General features: G+C 39.4%; 1 protein-coding gene across 5 annotated transcripts in view; it reads right to left on the bottom strand.

Annotated features, from left to right (window-relative positions):
* The window catches only part of Prrg1 (proline rich and Gla domain 1), a 126212-nt gene extending 114227 nt beyond the window's left edge, over positions 1-11985 (bottom strand). For 2 of the 5 annotated variants that reach the window (XM_045141021.1, XM_045141023.1), the window contains exon 1: positions 11848-11976. Coding sequence is in view for 2 of the 5 variants with exons in the window: in XM_045141019.1 (XP_044996954.1) it covers positions 11508-11529 (22 nt within the window). In the remaining 3 variants the exon portion in view is untranslated. Of the gene's footprint in view, positions 1-11507; positions 11545-11847 lie in introns of those variants that run through there. The other 3 variants (XM_045141019.1, XM_045141020.1, XM_045141022.1) reach the window with 2 other exon arrangements.
* Positions 11986-16047: the final 4062 nt, after the last annotated feature.

Here is a 16047-nt window from a genome sequence, read left to right as displayed (position 1 = left end):
AAAAAATACACCCCACCACACACATGCATATATAAGACTTATAAAATATCACTCATGTTGCCTCTTACTATTCTTCAGATATAATACCAGAATAAGAATGGCTGCATTTATTTATATTGAAAACCTATTTTGCTTCTTTTTGACCCACAACATCACAAACTAAAGAGATTACAAGAAGGATAAACAGGAGGCAAGTACATATTTAAAGTGAAACATTCTAAGTATGTCCAAATAGTATCATTACAATTTCTTTCCTGCCATTACTGAGTGCATGTAGAAGAGCAGCATCAGTACTACCATAATCTTTCTAATTGTATAGATAAGACTTTTCAATAATGGTGTTCTTTGATCTGGCAAAGTGAGAAAAGCAATCCAAATAAATTCCAATAGCAAGCCCTAGCTTCTACCTGTCAAACTGAGGGTCCCACTGTGACCAGAATCAAGTATAATACTCAAAGAATATCTCATGATATACATTCCAGCTAGGTGCTTGGTCAGTAAGAGTTCCACTCTGTCACACAAATATTTCTAAAGCAGCAACATGGTGGCCAATAGACCTATGTGTAGCTGTTGGATTAGCTTAAACACATTTAGGCTGTTATTGCTGGTAAGGAGACAATTTGATGGTTACATAGGTAGCAAAAAGGAAATAAGTACAAGTACCTAATTCCACATATTTACACTAAACAAGAGGAACCAGATAATAGCCCAAGCAATCACTGATGCTATTATTCAACAACTATCACTAAATTAAACCCAAGATTACACCAAAACCTATATTGTCACAGGGTATATGGTAGAAAGTTCTTCACTCAACTGAGCCTGAGAAATGGGTGAAAAATAGCCCTGTGGTACACATGGGTTAGCTCTGCCACTATGGCCTATACCAACTTGCCAGGGTACTTACAGTAAACCTAATTTATACCATACTGTATTTATCTGGTTCCTTGTGAACCAGTTATTAGAATGATTTAATTCAAAGATTTTGAGAAATTACTGAGGAGATGCTCAGTGTTTCATCTGGGCCCTAAATTAGTTAAAATAAAGTGGCATAATACTAGATACCTGAAATAGATACACAATATAAATTTTCTCTTTATGAATACTGAGTTTTACTGTGCTTAATGTGTGAAACTTAGAAAGGATACCCCATAAATATGCTTGATGTAGAAAAACTTTTGAGAAATGAAATGCCAATCTTTTAATGTCAGAGAAACCTAGACTGGAATTACAGTTCTACCATATACCCCATAAGTGACTTTAGGCAGCACATAAACCCTTTGAATTGAAATGTTCTCTCTATATACTGATATATTCTATACATGCATGTTCAACTTGAACAACATGGTCCCAATGCAACCCAAGATAGATATGAATGTGGTACAACATGATGACAACATCATATCACAATGAAAAAATGTTGGACACCTCTGTTCTACAGGGTAGAAAAAATAATTAAAATATAACACCATGCTAGAGAGATAGCTCAGCAGTTAAGGCACATGCCTGTAAAACCTAGCAACCTGAATTTAATTCTTCAGCATCCACAAAAATCCAGATGCAAAAAGTGGCACATGCATGTGGAGTTCATTTGCAATGGTTGGAGGCCCTGGCATGTCTATTCTCTTCACTCCTCCCTACTTGCAAGAAAAAATATTTTTTAAATAAAACACCCAGTATAATTCACAGGGCTTAATATGATTATCATTAAGAGATCTATAAGGTCAAGAGTTGCTTCACAGAAAAAAATGAGTTGACTTATCTTTTGAAAAATATCCTATCACTATATTCCTATGAAGAACAGGGATATGAAAATTGGGTTTGAGTTCCAGGAGAAAATGCAAAAATCCCATTCCACACAAGGTTTTCCCCAGGCACCTTCCTGTTCTGTTGAGGATTCTAATATCCCTTTTCTCTTGTAAGTCAGAAGAAAGCAAAGTAGAATTGGCCTAGGGTCTACCCACTATAGTGGCAAAGATTCAAAAGAAATTGCATATCCTGATTTCCAATGGTAGGAACTGTACTGAGAACTAGACCAAGAAAATACAGACGCTCTAACACAGCTGAAATTTTGGCAAAAAAAAACTATCCCGTTAAACTCCCCAGGACTGAAATGCAAATGAGGGACTCAAATTAAAAACAGGAAGGTTAGGCATGTACAATTCAGAAAGTTTAGGCACAACCAACCTCTGACAGACTGACCAGTTTGTTCTGCAAGGATATCAGATGGGGCTTTTCAGAAGCACTGTGGGGACTGGAGAGATGGCTTAGTAGTTAATGGTACTTACTTGCAAAGCCTGATGGCCCATGTTTGATTTCCCACTACCCATGTAAAATCAGATGTACAAAGTGATGCATGTATCTGGAGTTCATTTTTCAGTGGCAAGAGGCCCGTTGGAGAGCTTAGGGAGAGCCTCTCTCTTTCTCTAATAAAGGAGACTCCTAAAAAAGATGACTATAGAAGTACAAACAGACGTAGTTATTCCCTTACTGGGCATTTATCCTAAAAGCTTCAAACCTCAGCTCAGAGATATTTGCTCAACCATGTTTATAGCTGTTCAGTTCATAATAGCTAAGAGCTGTCCATCATTGGACAAATGGAAAACTAAGATGTGGGATATCTACATAATGGAATTCTACACAGCAGTAAGGAAAAATTACACAATGAAATTTGAAGAAAAATGGTCAAAATTGGAACAGATCATTCTCAGCGAACTCACCCAATCACAGAAAGATAATCATGGCATGGTCTCACTCATCTGTGGCTCCTAGCCTGAATCTATCTGTGATGCTGACATACCTAATAAACATCTTGAGGACTGGACAATAGGGATGATAGGGTGGGAGGGGAGGGTAAGGGTGGGTAGGGGGACAAAATACTAGACCCAAATGGAAATGGTACCTTAAAAACCTACATCCTGAAAGACATACTTATAGAGTTGAACCTTCATCAGGTGCTTAGAGAGAATACCTGATTCACAGGGGCCTGGAGAGGGTATAATGAAGACTATCCTCAAATCCTCAATCTTCTCTTGTCTCTCTCTCTCTTTTCTCTCCTTCTCTTTTACATTACTTATATTTTTCTTCATTTTTCTTCCTTGGCACTGACCTGTAACTCTCAGTACCAGCATGTGGGTAACATCCACAATGAGCTGTTGATCAAAGAGACCTACAAGTTTTCCCAAAAGAAGACAGAATTTTTCAGAGTACTTGATGACCCATCAAAGGTTAATGGTAAGATCCTATTGCTGAAGACACCATATGCTCTTGGGATGGAACATGGAGTGGCCTGGCTGGGAACTGGAAAAGAGTCAATCCCCAGAGAGTTAATGTGTCTAGTGCCAGAAGGTGTTACATGAGCAACTGGGGGAAAATAACCAAGATCTTACTAAGCAACTCGTGGTCTAAGCTACTCAATAGCAATCAACCTAACATAATGCTCACACAAGTGCAACAGTGGCACACAGCCATGGTGGGTTACCAACTTCTCTTGATTTGGCTAATGGATCCCCTCAGAGGAATGGAACCCAAACAAGTCAGAACCATATCCAAAAAAAGAGCCTGCTCTCTAATATCAAGCTCTCACCAATAGTGGGCTACAAGAGAGCCTCTACCTATTAAATTCTCTAAAATAATAATGGGTATCCATATATCTTGCACTAACCTTACTCTCCATCAGAGAATTTGCTTCTCTTTTTCAGATGGCCACAGAACCTGAGAAGAGAATCAGCTCATCGTTCCCCACCTGGGCACCAGCTGAAGCCATAGAGTTAGTGGGGTAATGAGCAAGAGCTGCTTTCTCAGTAAAGCTGGAATCAGCACAAGGGTGAAGGAGACAGACACAGAAAACACTCAACCCCTACCAACTTAGATATCCAGAGACACAGACACTCCCAAGACCTCCTGTCACTGACATAGACCTAAAATGAACCCAACATGGCTCAGGGAAATTTGCGGAAGAGGGGGCGGAAAGGTTGTTAGAGTCTTAAATTGGGTCATTATGCACACAGACATTGCCTCTCCCCCATAACTGAAGGCCACCCCCACAATGCAACACCCACAATTCACGGGGTGGGGACAACAGGGAGAAAGCTAACAATGGTGCCATCATGGCTGTATATACACTACATACATAACTAATAAAAAATAACTTTGAAATGTCATATTGAAAATTGGAGGCTTTCACTATCTGTGGATGAGTATATCTGGATTGAAAGTAGGCAATAAATGACTAAGGAAAATCAGTTAAAGAAAAGGAATAAGGGACACTGAAGTAGGATAACAATAGTAGGAATAGACTTCTCAAAACTTGGCAGAGGTCAATTCTATAAAATACAAAAATATATTAATATTTAATATGAGTATCTGCTGTTTTCACTTCAAGTATTTTTCATATTTAATGCAACAAAGTCTATTTTTAGACTTCTTGTGAACTTTAGGCAAAATATAACCCTACTTTCCTGTTAAATCAAACAGAAAAATGAATTATATACTCAATTGGTAGAAAATTACATAAAACATAATAGTTTTGTCAACATAAATATTCTGGTCTCATAAGTAATAATAATATAAGAAACAAAACTTAATGTATATTTCATTAACTATAATATTTTTTCAGTCACTGCTTTTTGTTTCTCACTTTTCCTGCTTTCTCTTAAAGCAAATATTTCAGAATAGATTATTGTGGCAACATATTCATATAGATTTTTACAAAATTGGAATGTCTAAGACGAGAAAACAAACCATAGACTATCTGAGGAGCTTCAAAGAATATAAAGATCTTTGGATAAGAAAACTTTGTTACTGAATTAGGAGGCATTAGGTTATTTGAGACTGGGGAAAGGGAGAGAGAGAGAGAAACTAGGCACACCAGGGCCTCTAGCCACTACAAACTAACTCCAGAAGCATGTGCTACCCTGCTCATCTGGCTTATATGGGCACTGGGGAACCAAAACTGGGTCCTTAGGCTTTGCAAGCAAGCACCTTAACTGCTAATCCACCACTCCAGCCCAATAACACATTTTCATAGATAAATCCTATGTCATAAATTCTGAAGCACTGAAATGTATCTAAATGTTCAAATCATCACTTCAATTTGGGTACATTTAATTGATAAGCCTTTTGAGTAGGTAGTGTATGCTGTCAAAAATTCATCACAAGTATTTGAATGAGCTTGAAAATTGCTATAACAAATATTACCACACAATAATAGAGCAAGCAAAATAACTATGAACATTATAAAGAATATGATCCCCTCATTCCTAAGGCTCCTTAAGCCTTCATTTTGTCCAATAACATTCTTTGGTATTTATTTTTCTAAATCACAGAGGGAGAGAATGGACACACTATGGCCTCCTGCCACTGCAAATAAACTCCAGATGCATGTACCACTTTGTGCATATAGCTTTATTTAGGTCCTGGGTAATTAAACCCAGGCCAGCAGGTTTTGCAAGCAAGCACCTTAAAGTGATGAACCATCCTTGCCTTAAAATATTTAATTCTTAATTCTGAGTGCCAATAAAAACCAAAAATCAAGTTATCTGTTTCTAATTAATGGCAGAGTAAAACATTTCCATTCTAAAAGGGGATGAGAGAAAAAATTAATAAGTAAGGGGCTAGAGATATGGTTTAGTGGTTAAAGGTAGTTGGTTACAAAGCACGATTGCCCTGGTTCAGTTCTCCAGTACACATGTAAAGCCAGATACATAAAGCAGCACAGACATCTGGAGTTCCTTTACAGTGGCAAGAGGCCCTGGTGTACCCATTTATTTTCTCTCTTTCCCCTCTTCTCCCTCTCTCCCCCACACCTTCTCTTTCTCCTTGTAAATAAAAAATACATATTTTTTTAAAAAGAAAGGTAAATGGGACCAAAACAAGATGGAACCTAACAGGGCAACAATTAAATCGCCATTTTTTAAAAATAATTTTTTGGTTTTATTTTTATTTATTTATTTGAGAGCGACAGACAGAAAAAGAGGGAGAGAGAGAGAGAGAGAGAATGGGCGTGCCAGGACTTCCAGCCACTGCAGACGAATTCCAGATGCATGCACCCCTTGTGCATCTGGCTAACGCAGGTCCTGGGGAATCTAGCCTTGAAGCGGGGTCCTTAGGCTTCACAGGCAAGCGCTTAACCACTAAGCCATCTCTCTGGCCCTAAATCGCCAATTTTATCAGAACTTTTTTTCTGGTAAAATTGCAACTTTTACATTTATTTTGCTCCCAGTTTTTACTGCAAATTTGATTAAATGAAGCCAGCAATACCTGTACAACAGTACTGTGCTGTGCTATGTGGAAATATCCTCCACCAGATTAATTAGCTTATCATTTTTAACTTCAACCTCTCATAAAGTCTTAAGGTATGGATAAAATATATACTAAAATATACTATTTTTATATACTAGTATATAAAAATATACTAGTTTTTGGTCACACATGATGTGAAAAACATCCAGTCCATTTCCAATAGGATCTTTCTTTCCATCTGAGACCTCATGAGAACTCCAACATTCCTATGACCATTTTGATCTTCTATGCTCTTAGCAGAATCACCCATTTTGCTCTGCTTACAGAATTCTGGGGCTTTTCCTATCTTCTATCTCCATTTTCCCTCAAATTCCTCCCACAAACCTATTCCAAACCTGTTTCAAATGTTTCTGAACCACACGGTCAGGTAGCCACAGTAACAACCCCATTTCTTCTGTTATCTATTTTCTATATTAGACTTTGTCTTTTCCATTGCTGTAACAAATACCCAAAAGAGTTAACTAAAAGGGCCAGGTGTGGTGGCGCATGCCTTTAATCCCAGCACTTGGGAGGCAGAAGTAGGAGAATTACCATGAGTTCAAGGCTACTCTGGGAGTACTTAGTGAAATCCAGATCAGCCTGGACTATAGTGAGACCCTACCTTGAAACCCGCACCCCCCCCAAAAAAAAGAATTAACTAAAGGCTCATACTTTTGGAGTTCTCAGTCATTAGTCAACCAAGTTCATGCTTCTGGGCCTGTAGTAAATTACAATATCATGGCAACAGAGTTTAGTTCTAGAAGAATACACCTCCACTCTTACTAGCCAGGAAACAAAGAATATGTGCTTATGCTAACAACTTCCTTCTTCTACTTCACTTCCTCTTGGCCCTTCACCAATGAAGAAACTGCTATTAATTAATGGTCTTTAGAATACCTTTAAAGACATACCCAGAAGTATGCTTTATCTTGTAGACATCCCTCAACCCAATCAAGTTGAAAACTGAAATTAGCCATTAGAGAAAAGAACTTCCTCAACTGATAAAGACTATCTGTTCCAATTACTGGTAGCCACATATTTAAGGTGAGAAACCTTAAACATTCCTTCTAGGGTCAGAAACAAGGCAAAGACATCCCCTTTCACCAGTCCTTTTCAACATTAAACTGGAAATCCTACCTCATTGGATTAGTAAAAAAGGAAATAAATGGTAAACATGCTGAGAACTAAGAAATAAAGCTACCTTTGTTCACATGACATGGCTAAGTAGCAAATCTCAAAGAATTGATAAAAATAATCCATAAATGCAATAATTGAGCATAACAAGATTGCATTATATAATAAACTAATCAACTGGTTTCCTACAATATCAGCAATTAACATATAAAATGTAAAATTAAAAAAAAACATTAAAAATTGGGGCTGGAGAGATGGGTCAGCAGTTAAGGAACTTGCCTGCAAAGCCTAACCCCCAGTTCAGTTTCCCAGTACCCACTTAAAACCAGATGCACCAAGTGGCGCATGTGTCTATTGTTTGATTGTAGTGGCTGGAAGTCCTGACACACTTATTCATATTCCTTCTCTCTCTCTCTCTCTCTCTCTCTCTCTCTTTACAAATAGGTAAATAAAATAAAAATACATTAAAATTTCTATCAGTTGGTCTGTGGAGATGGCTCAGCAGTTACAGGTACCTGCTTGCAAAGTCTGTCAACCCAGGTTCAATTACGTAGTACCCACGTAAAGCCAGATGTACAAAGCTGCACAAGCATATGAAGTTTGTCTATGGTGGCAAGAGGTCCTGGCTCACCCATTTTCTCTCTCTCTCTCAGTCATCTTTCTCTCAAGTAAAAAATAATTTAAAAATTATAACAGTAGATTCTGTTCTTTTACAAATTCAGGAAAATCTACTGGGGAGATGCCTACTGGGGGTGGGGAATGGCATTCAGTTGATCTGATGAGGAACAGGAGTAAGTTCATATTAGGAGCCAAACCTGACTTGAAGGTAAGTGATGCCCATGGAATTAAGAGACATCAAAGGCAAGAGAACAGAGATAATCAGAACCACCTAATGGAAGTGCAGTAGAAAGAGACCTATTAGCTAAAGACTCAAACACCTCAAAATTTAGGTGTGTAACACAATTTATTAGGTTACAGTTTTCGTTAGCTACATTAACCTCTAGAAGACACTATCTAACAAGCCCCGTTCCATTTTGGTGCTTCCTAAATTCCAGTAGCACCCCATTTATGATTTTCTGTGATGGTAAATTTTCCATCTTATGTTGACTTTTCACTAGGTTTGGTCTCAGAAGTTAGCCTTTTAAAAAGGTAGCAAATTTACTTATTTACTTATTTATTTATTTATTTACTTATTTGAGAGCGAGAAAGGAAGAGGCAGAGAGAAAGAGAATGGGTGCATCAGGGCCTCCAGCCACTGCGAACAAACTCCAGATGCGTGCGCCCCCTTGTGCATCTGGCTAACATGGGTCCCAGGTAACTGAGCCTCGAACCAGGGTCACAGGCAAGCACTTAACCATTAAGCCATTTCTCTAGCCCAAAACGTAGCAAATTTTTGATCCTTATTTTCCCTTTATCTGAAGAGCTTTTACACTTCTGTTGTAAGGATAAATTATAGCTGATGGTCTGGAGTGATGCCTCGGCTGTTAAGGCACTTGCCTGTAAAGCCTAAGGACCCAGGCTCAATTCCCCAGTACCAACATAAGTCAGATGCACAAAGTGGTGCATGCATCTGGAATTTGTATGCAGTGGCTGGAAGCCCTGACACATCCATGCTTATTGTCTCTCTCTTTCTCTCTGTGTCTCTCTGTTTGAAAATAAATATTTTTTTTAATTTTTGACTGATATATGGGAGTATGTATCTGTTCTCATTCCTTATCCATTTTAAAATAATTTGCTCAAATATTGAATATAATTCCAGTATTCAGAATTTCTTCTATTACCCTGGGAACTCTGTGAGGAATGATTTATTTGTGTAAAAGTTTTTATTAACATGTCACTGTAAGTTTAGCAGACTTTCGCCACATGTAAGGCAGCCATAGGCTTGGGGGTAACACAGAAGACTACAGTTATAATAGCAAGAGAGAAAATAAGGCTAGTAATATCAATCAAATAAAAAATGAAGTGATTACTTAATTTTGGGGAAGTTGGCAAATATTTTTCCAGAAAGTCACTTGGGCTGAGTCTGGAAGGATGAGTAGGAATCACCAATTACTGGAAAAGGGAAAGGGCAGTCCTAACACCCCACTCTCAAATTTGGTAATATTATAACTAAAACTCTTTAAATAACTGGGAAATTTTTTAAAAAGAAATAAAATAAGAAGAAAACAGGAAGAAATTTCATTCAGTTTATACCTGAGGTGGAGCAACTGTACTTTAAAATATATTTCACATCTGAAAGTAAATGTTTATAAATCAGGATTAACAATTAAGGGAAAGGGGTGGAGGAGGAGGAAGTTCAGTTTGTTTCATTGTGTCAAGTTAAAACAAATCGGTAAAAATATAAACATTTATGCTTGGGGACATATCTATCATTTTCTCATAAAAGAACATAAGGAAGCATACATGCCTTGAATGGCAATACTCTGAGATTGAAGCCAGCCTGAGACTACATAGTTAATTCCAGGTCAGCCTAGACTAGAGCAAGATAGATAAAATAAATAAATAAACAGAAAAAAAAAAAAAAAACGATAAGGGAGATGGCTCAGGTTGCCAGGACACAGGTAAAAAGCTAGGAGTGGCCAACAAGACCTATATTCCCAGCTCTAAGGAGAGCAGAAACAAGAGAATATCTAGGACTCAATGAACAGCCAGTCTGACCAAAACTAAATAAATAAAACCTGCCAACTCCAGGCTGAGAGAGAGTCCATCTCAAAGAAAAGAAAGCAGGAGAGTCATAGTGGAGGACACTAATGTTCTACTCTGGCCTCAGCATGCTTGTATAATGAGTGAGCACATCTGCACACACATGTATACACTATACATATAACATACCACCCATACACACAACATACAACATCCTGAAACTGAAAGCCTGTGGATCTTTTTTTTTTAAATATTTTTTGTTCATTTTATTTATTTATTTATTTGAGAGTGACAGACACAGGGAGAAAGACAGATAGAGGGAGAGAGATAGAATGGGCGCGCCAGGGCTTCCAGCCACTGCAAACGAACTCCAGACGCATGCGCCCCTTATGCATCTGGCTAACGTGGGACCTGGGGAACCGAGCCTTGAACCGGGGTCCTTAGGCTTCACAGGCAAGCACTTAACCGCTAAGCCATCTGTCCAGCCCAAGCCTGTGGATCTTTATCTGATATTACAATACTTGCCCTACTGTTTTTATATTCTTTAAGAAAATATATATATTTATTTTACTTATTTGAGAGAAAAGGAGAGGGGAAATAGAGAATTGGTGTTCCAGAGCCTCCAGCCACTGCAAACGGATTCCAGACATATGTGCCACCTTGTGCATTTAGCTTACCTGGGTCCTGGGGAATTGAACCTGGGTCATTTGGCTTTGCTGGCAAGCACCTTAATCGCTAATCCATCTCTCCAACCCACGTTTTATATTCTTAATTTCTCTTTTAAAGTTTCTAAAGTGTGTCTGCCCATATGCTTGGTAGCAGCATACGCCTAAACAATACCTAATTTTTCAGTTACTCTGACTTGCACAACTTCACATCTTTCAAAGTATGACCGTACATTGTGATTATCATAAGGGATTCATCTAGCAATATTTCATTACACAAACTCCTCTCCTTTTCATACAATTATTTCCTCTTTCATTCCATTAGTGTCGCTCCCCCCCCCCCAAAGGGCTTCTTATAAAATGTATGAATAACCCAATCAGAAAAGCAATGGCTGCAGCCAGAGGACAAACATACACAAATATTCAGTCACATTCCTTTGGGGGATGTTTCTACCACTGATCAAAATCAGCCGACCAGAGGAACAAGGAATAAACTGAAACAGGAAGGCTATTCCTGCCCTTCCACTCTTAACTCCAGTCCCCCTCCAGACCGCCCCCCGCCAGGGCGGCGACGTGACTTCTCCAGCACCCACCCCCACCCCCACACACCCGCCCCACTGTCACCCGCCGCTGCCTACAAAACAGCCACAGCCTTTGTTAAAATGCCCAGGCACAATGACCCAGAGAGGGACACATTCCGGGGGGGGGGGTTGCGGGGGGTTAAGGAAAGTCACAGAAGTGCCACACCCTCTTTGGCAACAAACAGCCCGGGCGACAGCCCACCTCTGCTAAATCCTCTCCCCATCGATGGGAAACATTCTTGGCAACTCTTCACCCTGAGAAAGCAGAACGGAATGGGGAAAAGCTCAGGGACACCAAGCAGGGGGACAGAACTTGAAGCTGGGACACATTCCAGCGCCCTCAGAGAACCTCCGAATCTTGCCAAGCCTGCGTGTAGACTTCCAGCCTCCAGATTCCCTTCCTCCGATTTTATGTCCACTCCCGCCACCACTCACTCCTCTCCCCACGCGCCTCGGCCCGACAACCTCACGCAACGCCGACACCAACACCGCTCCACGCCTGATCTGTTTCTCTTAACCGGGCCAAAATCAGCGACACACACCCGGATCTCTCTTGGGACGCTTCAACCACGTACTCCCGAAGAGGAATCCCGCACTGCCTCCACTCTTACTTCGGATCCTGCTCCGCTACTCCGCGCTCTGCTACCAGCACGCTGCGCCTGCGCGCTCCCGCGACTGCCTAGACAGAAGCCAATAGGAAGAGCAGTGGGAAGAGACGAGAGCGACTAGGGCGGGGTTAGGAAAGAAGGGGCGGGACCAGGAGGGCGCCTGTCCCAGCACGTAGAAGGGAGCCTCTGTTGTATTTGTCAGTAAGATCTTTTGACAGGATCCATCCACTGTAGGTGTTCATGTATAACAAAGAAAAGCTGACAGATCCTCACTGTGTGTCTCCACATCTACCCAAACACTCCTGACTTGGCACAGGGCCAAGCAGCAAACCCGGGCTCCTCCTCAGTGCACACAAACCACTCTTTCCTCCTCGCAATACATATTACTCTTTGTCTTCTTTCCTCATCGCATATAATTCTTAGCCTTGAAGTTAGTGGCAGGAAAATTTCTCACCTACAGACTGCCTGGGAAGGTCCACATGCGAACCCAGACCTGGATTGATAACTATTTCTTACTACTCAAGGAATTGTCCTTTGCCTGTAGTTAGACAAACAACTTTTGGAAACTACTTTCTCTTATAAGTTGTACTATTATGCCCTGTATTAAATTAAATTTACTTAGAAATTTGACAAAATATACTTGAATTATATTTTAACTGACCTTAAAACCTTAGAACATCTTCTTATAAAAACTATTTTTGTTATCCCAAACTAAAAAATGATACTCTTACCTGTTTATTTCCTAAACTAAGAAACCCAAATAATTTCCTAATAAACAAATAAAATGGTGAAAAAATGTCTTGTTTACTTTTTACTCCCAGACACAGGCTTGCTCTGTAGCCCTCGCTGATTGGTCTAGATCTCTCTGAAGGCCCACTACCTTCAAACTTGCAGTAATCTTCCTCCTTCAATGTCCAAGCACTAAGATTAACAACAGGTTTATGTCATCACAACATTTTCTTAAAACTCTTTATCAAACCCACCTGAAACATCTTGAAAAGCAGAAGAGTTTATGAAATAAGACACATCTTTGACTCTTTCTGGGTGAGGGGCAGTAGAATTTAAACCTTAGGTCGCTTAGAAATGCAACATAAGACTATGTTGTGTAGACTTTTATTTAATGCCTTGAATATTCCTGACAGTGAACATTTCAAGGAACCCAACTTTGTTATTCCATACTGCATATGTGCTTTAAGTTCTGCTCTCCTGTTTAGACTCTGTTCAGCTATGGCATGGCATCTCACATGCCCTCAGATCAGTTATTAAAACACACACACACACACACACACACACACGCACGCACACACACACACACACACACACACACACACACACACCTAAGTGCACTTGCAGTGAATAGTGTGTGGAAAGGAAATGATTTATTCCAAACTAATTCCCATTCTTCTTTTTATTTTAGTCATGATGGAAATAAGAAACATCTGGCTTCCTTCACAAAAGCAAAAATGTCACAGAGCTACACTCAGAGGCCTATCCCAGTATTTTAACTGTGACTGAAATATCATATGGTAGAATCTGATAATTGTCACTAATGATCTGAATATATTGAAATCTTCTCCATTAGCTTTTGTGGTTTTTTCATGTGTGTATTTTACAAAGCAGGCTTGCTTTAATGCATGTCTACTTTCACTCATCAAACAAGCATAATGAGATTATAGGAAGTGCTTATTGCTTGAAGGTATGATGGCAAATACAGACTTAGATTTCATAGGATGAATAAACATTTTCCTTTTTATTTCACTTGTAAAATATTCTAATACAATGGATCAATAAAGATAATTTAATAGATGATTTAATGTGGGTTGTACTATTTTTAATTTGATTGCTAGTTTTGTTCTCTTTTTTGTTATCTGAATTGGTCATACTATTTTAGTGGAAGTAACAAATACTAAATTGAAGTGGCTTAAGGAAAATGAAAAAGTTATTGTGTAACCCATGTTGTGAAAGGGTAAGTCTGTTATTAGCCTAGCCTTGGGAGTACATGAAATCAGAAAGTAGAATGCTTCGAATTCCACTCGGGCTCTAAATCTTGCTTCTCTCAGACAGGTTCATTCTTTCAAAACCTCCCAAAGTCACATACTGTAGGCTTGGAATCATTGCCTCTGACAAATAATAAGCTGAAGCCTATCATGTAGCTACAAAATGGAAGATGTCTCTCATCCCTCACTTCTAGTTTTAATTCTTTTATTTTTATTTTAAAGACAGCAAGCAAGAGAGACAGACAGACAATGGGCATGCCAGGCCCCTCTGCCACTGCGAATGAGCTCCAGATGCTTGCACCACTTCATGCATCTAGATTTAAATGGGTACTGGTGAATTGAGCCTGAGTCATCAGGCTTTGCAAGCTAGCTCCTTTAACCACTGAGACATCTGTCCAGCACTCACTTCTAGATTTTAAAACACTAGCTAAAGAGCTGGGCATGGTGGCACATGCCTTTAATCCCAGCACTTTGGAGGCAAAAGTAGGTGGATTATGGAGAGTTCCAGGTCACTCTGAGACTGCATAGTGAATTCCAAGTCAGCCTGGGCTAGAGTGAGACCCTACTTCAAAAACAAACCGAAAAACAAACCAACCAACCAATCAACCAAACAACAACAAAACACTAGCTAAAGAGTTTGCTATGGAAGGTCTGAATAGCAAAACCATTCCTGGAGATAAAGTGTATATAAAACATGGGAACCCCTCTAGAAACACATGGTTAAAAACATAAAGAGAGTGTTTTTTTTTTTTTTTTTTTTTGGTTTTTCGAGGTACTGTCTCACTCTAATCCAGGCTGACCTGGAATTCACTTTGTATTCTCAGGGTGGACTTGAACTCATGGCGATCCTCCTACTTCTACATCCCGAGTGCTGGGATTAAAAGCATGCACCACCATGCCCAACTTGGAATTTTCTTAAATGATTTTTTTTCAGAAGAATGCAAAAGTCCTGGAAAAACAAAAACAAACAACAAAAAAAAGATGCCCCTCATGGGATATCTGTATTTAAGGGAATATAGCTTTAGAATTATATTTGGCTGATCTCTCCTCTGTTTCTCTGCCTCTCTCTGTGTTTGTCACTCTGTCTGTCTCTCTCTACCTCATGAATCTTCCTAACAATGTCCATATTTGTCTATTATAGCTGCTGTTAAAATCTATACCTTAGGCCTAGGGTGATGGTTCAGTGGTTAAAAGTTCTTGTTCCATAAGTTGGCTCCATAAGTGCCTATGGCAATAGGAGACAAGTTCAGGAAAATTCCAAAGTTCTTGGGTCAGCTAGCCTGCCTTCCCAGTATAAAACAACAGTAGATACCCTGTCTCAAACCAGGTGGGAAGAGAGGACCAATACCCTGAGGTTGTCCTGTGACCTCCATATACATACATGCATAAATACATACATACATATATAAACACAAAGAAAATCATACCACAAGATTAGTGACCTAATACACAAATCTTTTATGTTATATTTTTGGAGACCAAAGTCTACAACGAGTCATACTACGCTAAAAGAGAGGTATGATTTTTGCAGATTTGAGTTCATTTTGGAGCTCTGAGAGATCCCTTTTTTCATACTTTTTCAAGTTTCTAGAGGCTGCATTCTGTTCTTTTTCTTTTCTTTTGGCATGGGCTCTTTTCTTTTGGTATAGGATCTCACTATGTAGCCCACACTCACCTAGTACTTATGATCTTCCTGCCTCAGCCTTCTAAAAGCTGAAATTAGAAGTTTGTACCACCATGCCTGGAAATCTTTCTATTTTTGAGAATCATGGCTTTCTCATTTTCAAGAATCATTACTGACAATGACACTTCTGTCTACCCCTTCCACATTTAAAGACCCCTGTGATTGTATTTGGGTCCATCCAGAAAATCCTATATAATCTGTATGGTAGTTTCAGTGTATTCCCCCCCCATAGACTCAAGTGCTTTATTAAAGCTTGTCTCTAGACACCTGCAGGAGGAGGTGTCACTGGGGTCCAGTTCTAAGTGTGTTGGAGGCAAATCTGAATTCCAGCCAAAAGGTATGTAGAGAGGCTTCATCTCTGCCTGAGTCCCTGCTGCTTGCTGCTTTTCAGTGTGTGTGCTGATGCTGATTTTTGTCTGCTGCAGTTTTTCTCTTTGCTTGGATGTATGAAAC

Source organism: Jaculus jaculus, chromosome X (genome assembly GCF_020740685.1).
Source record: "Jaculus jaculus isolate mJacJac1 chromosome X, mJacJac1.mat.Y.cur, whole genome shotgun sequence".
NCBI classification, from domain to species: domain Eukaryota; kingdom Metazoa; phylum Chordata; class Mammalia; order Rodentia; family Dipodidae; genus Jaculus; species Jaculus jaculus.
The sequence above is the reverse complement of the archived record's forward strand: the minus strand, read 5'-3'. Positions and strand labels throughout refer to the sequence as shown.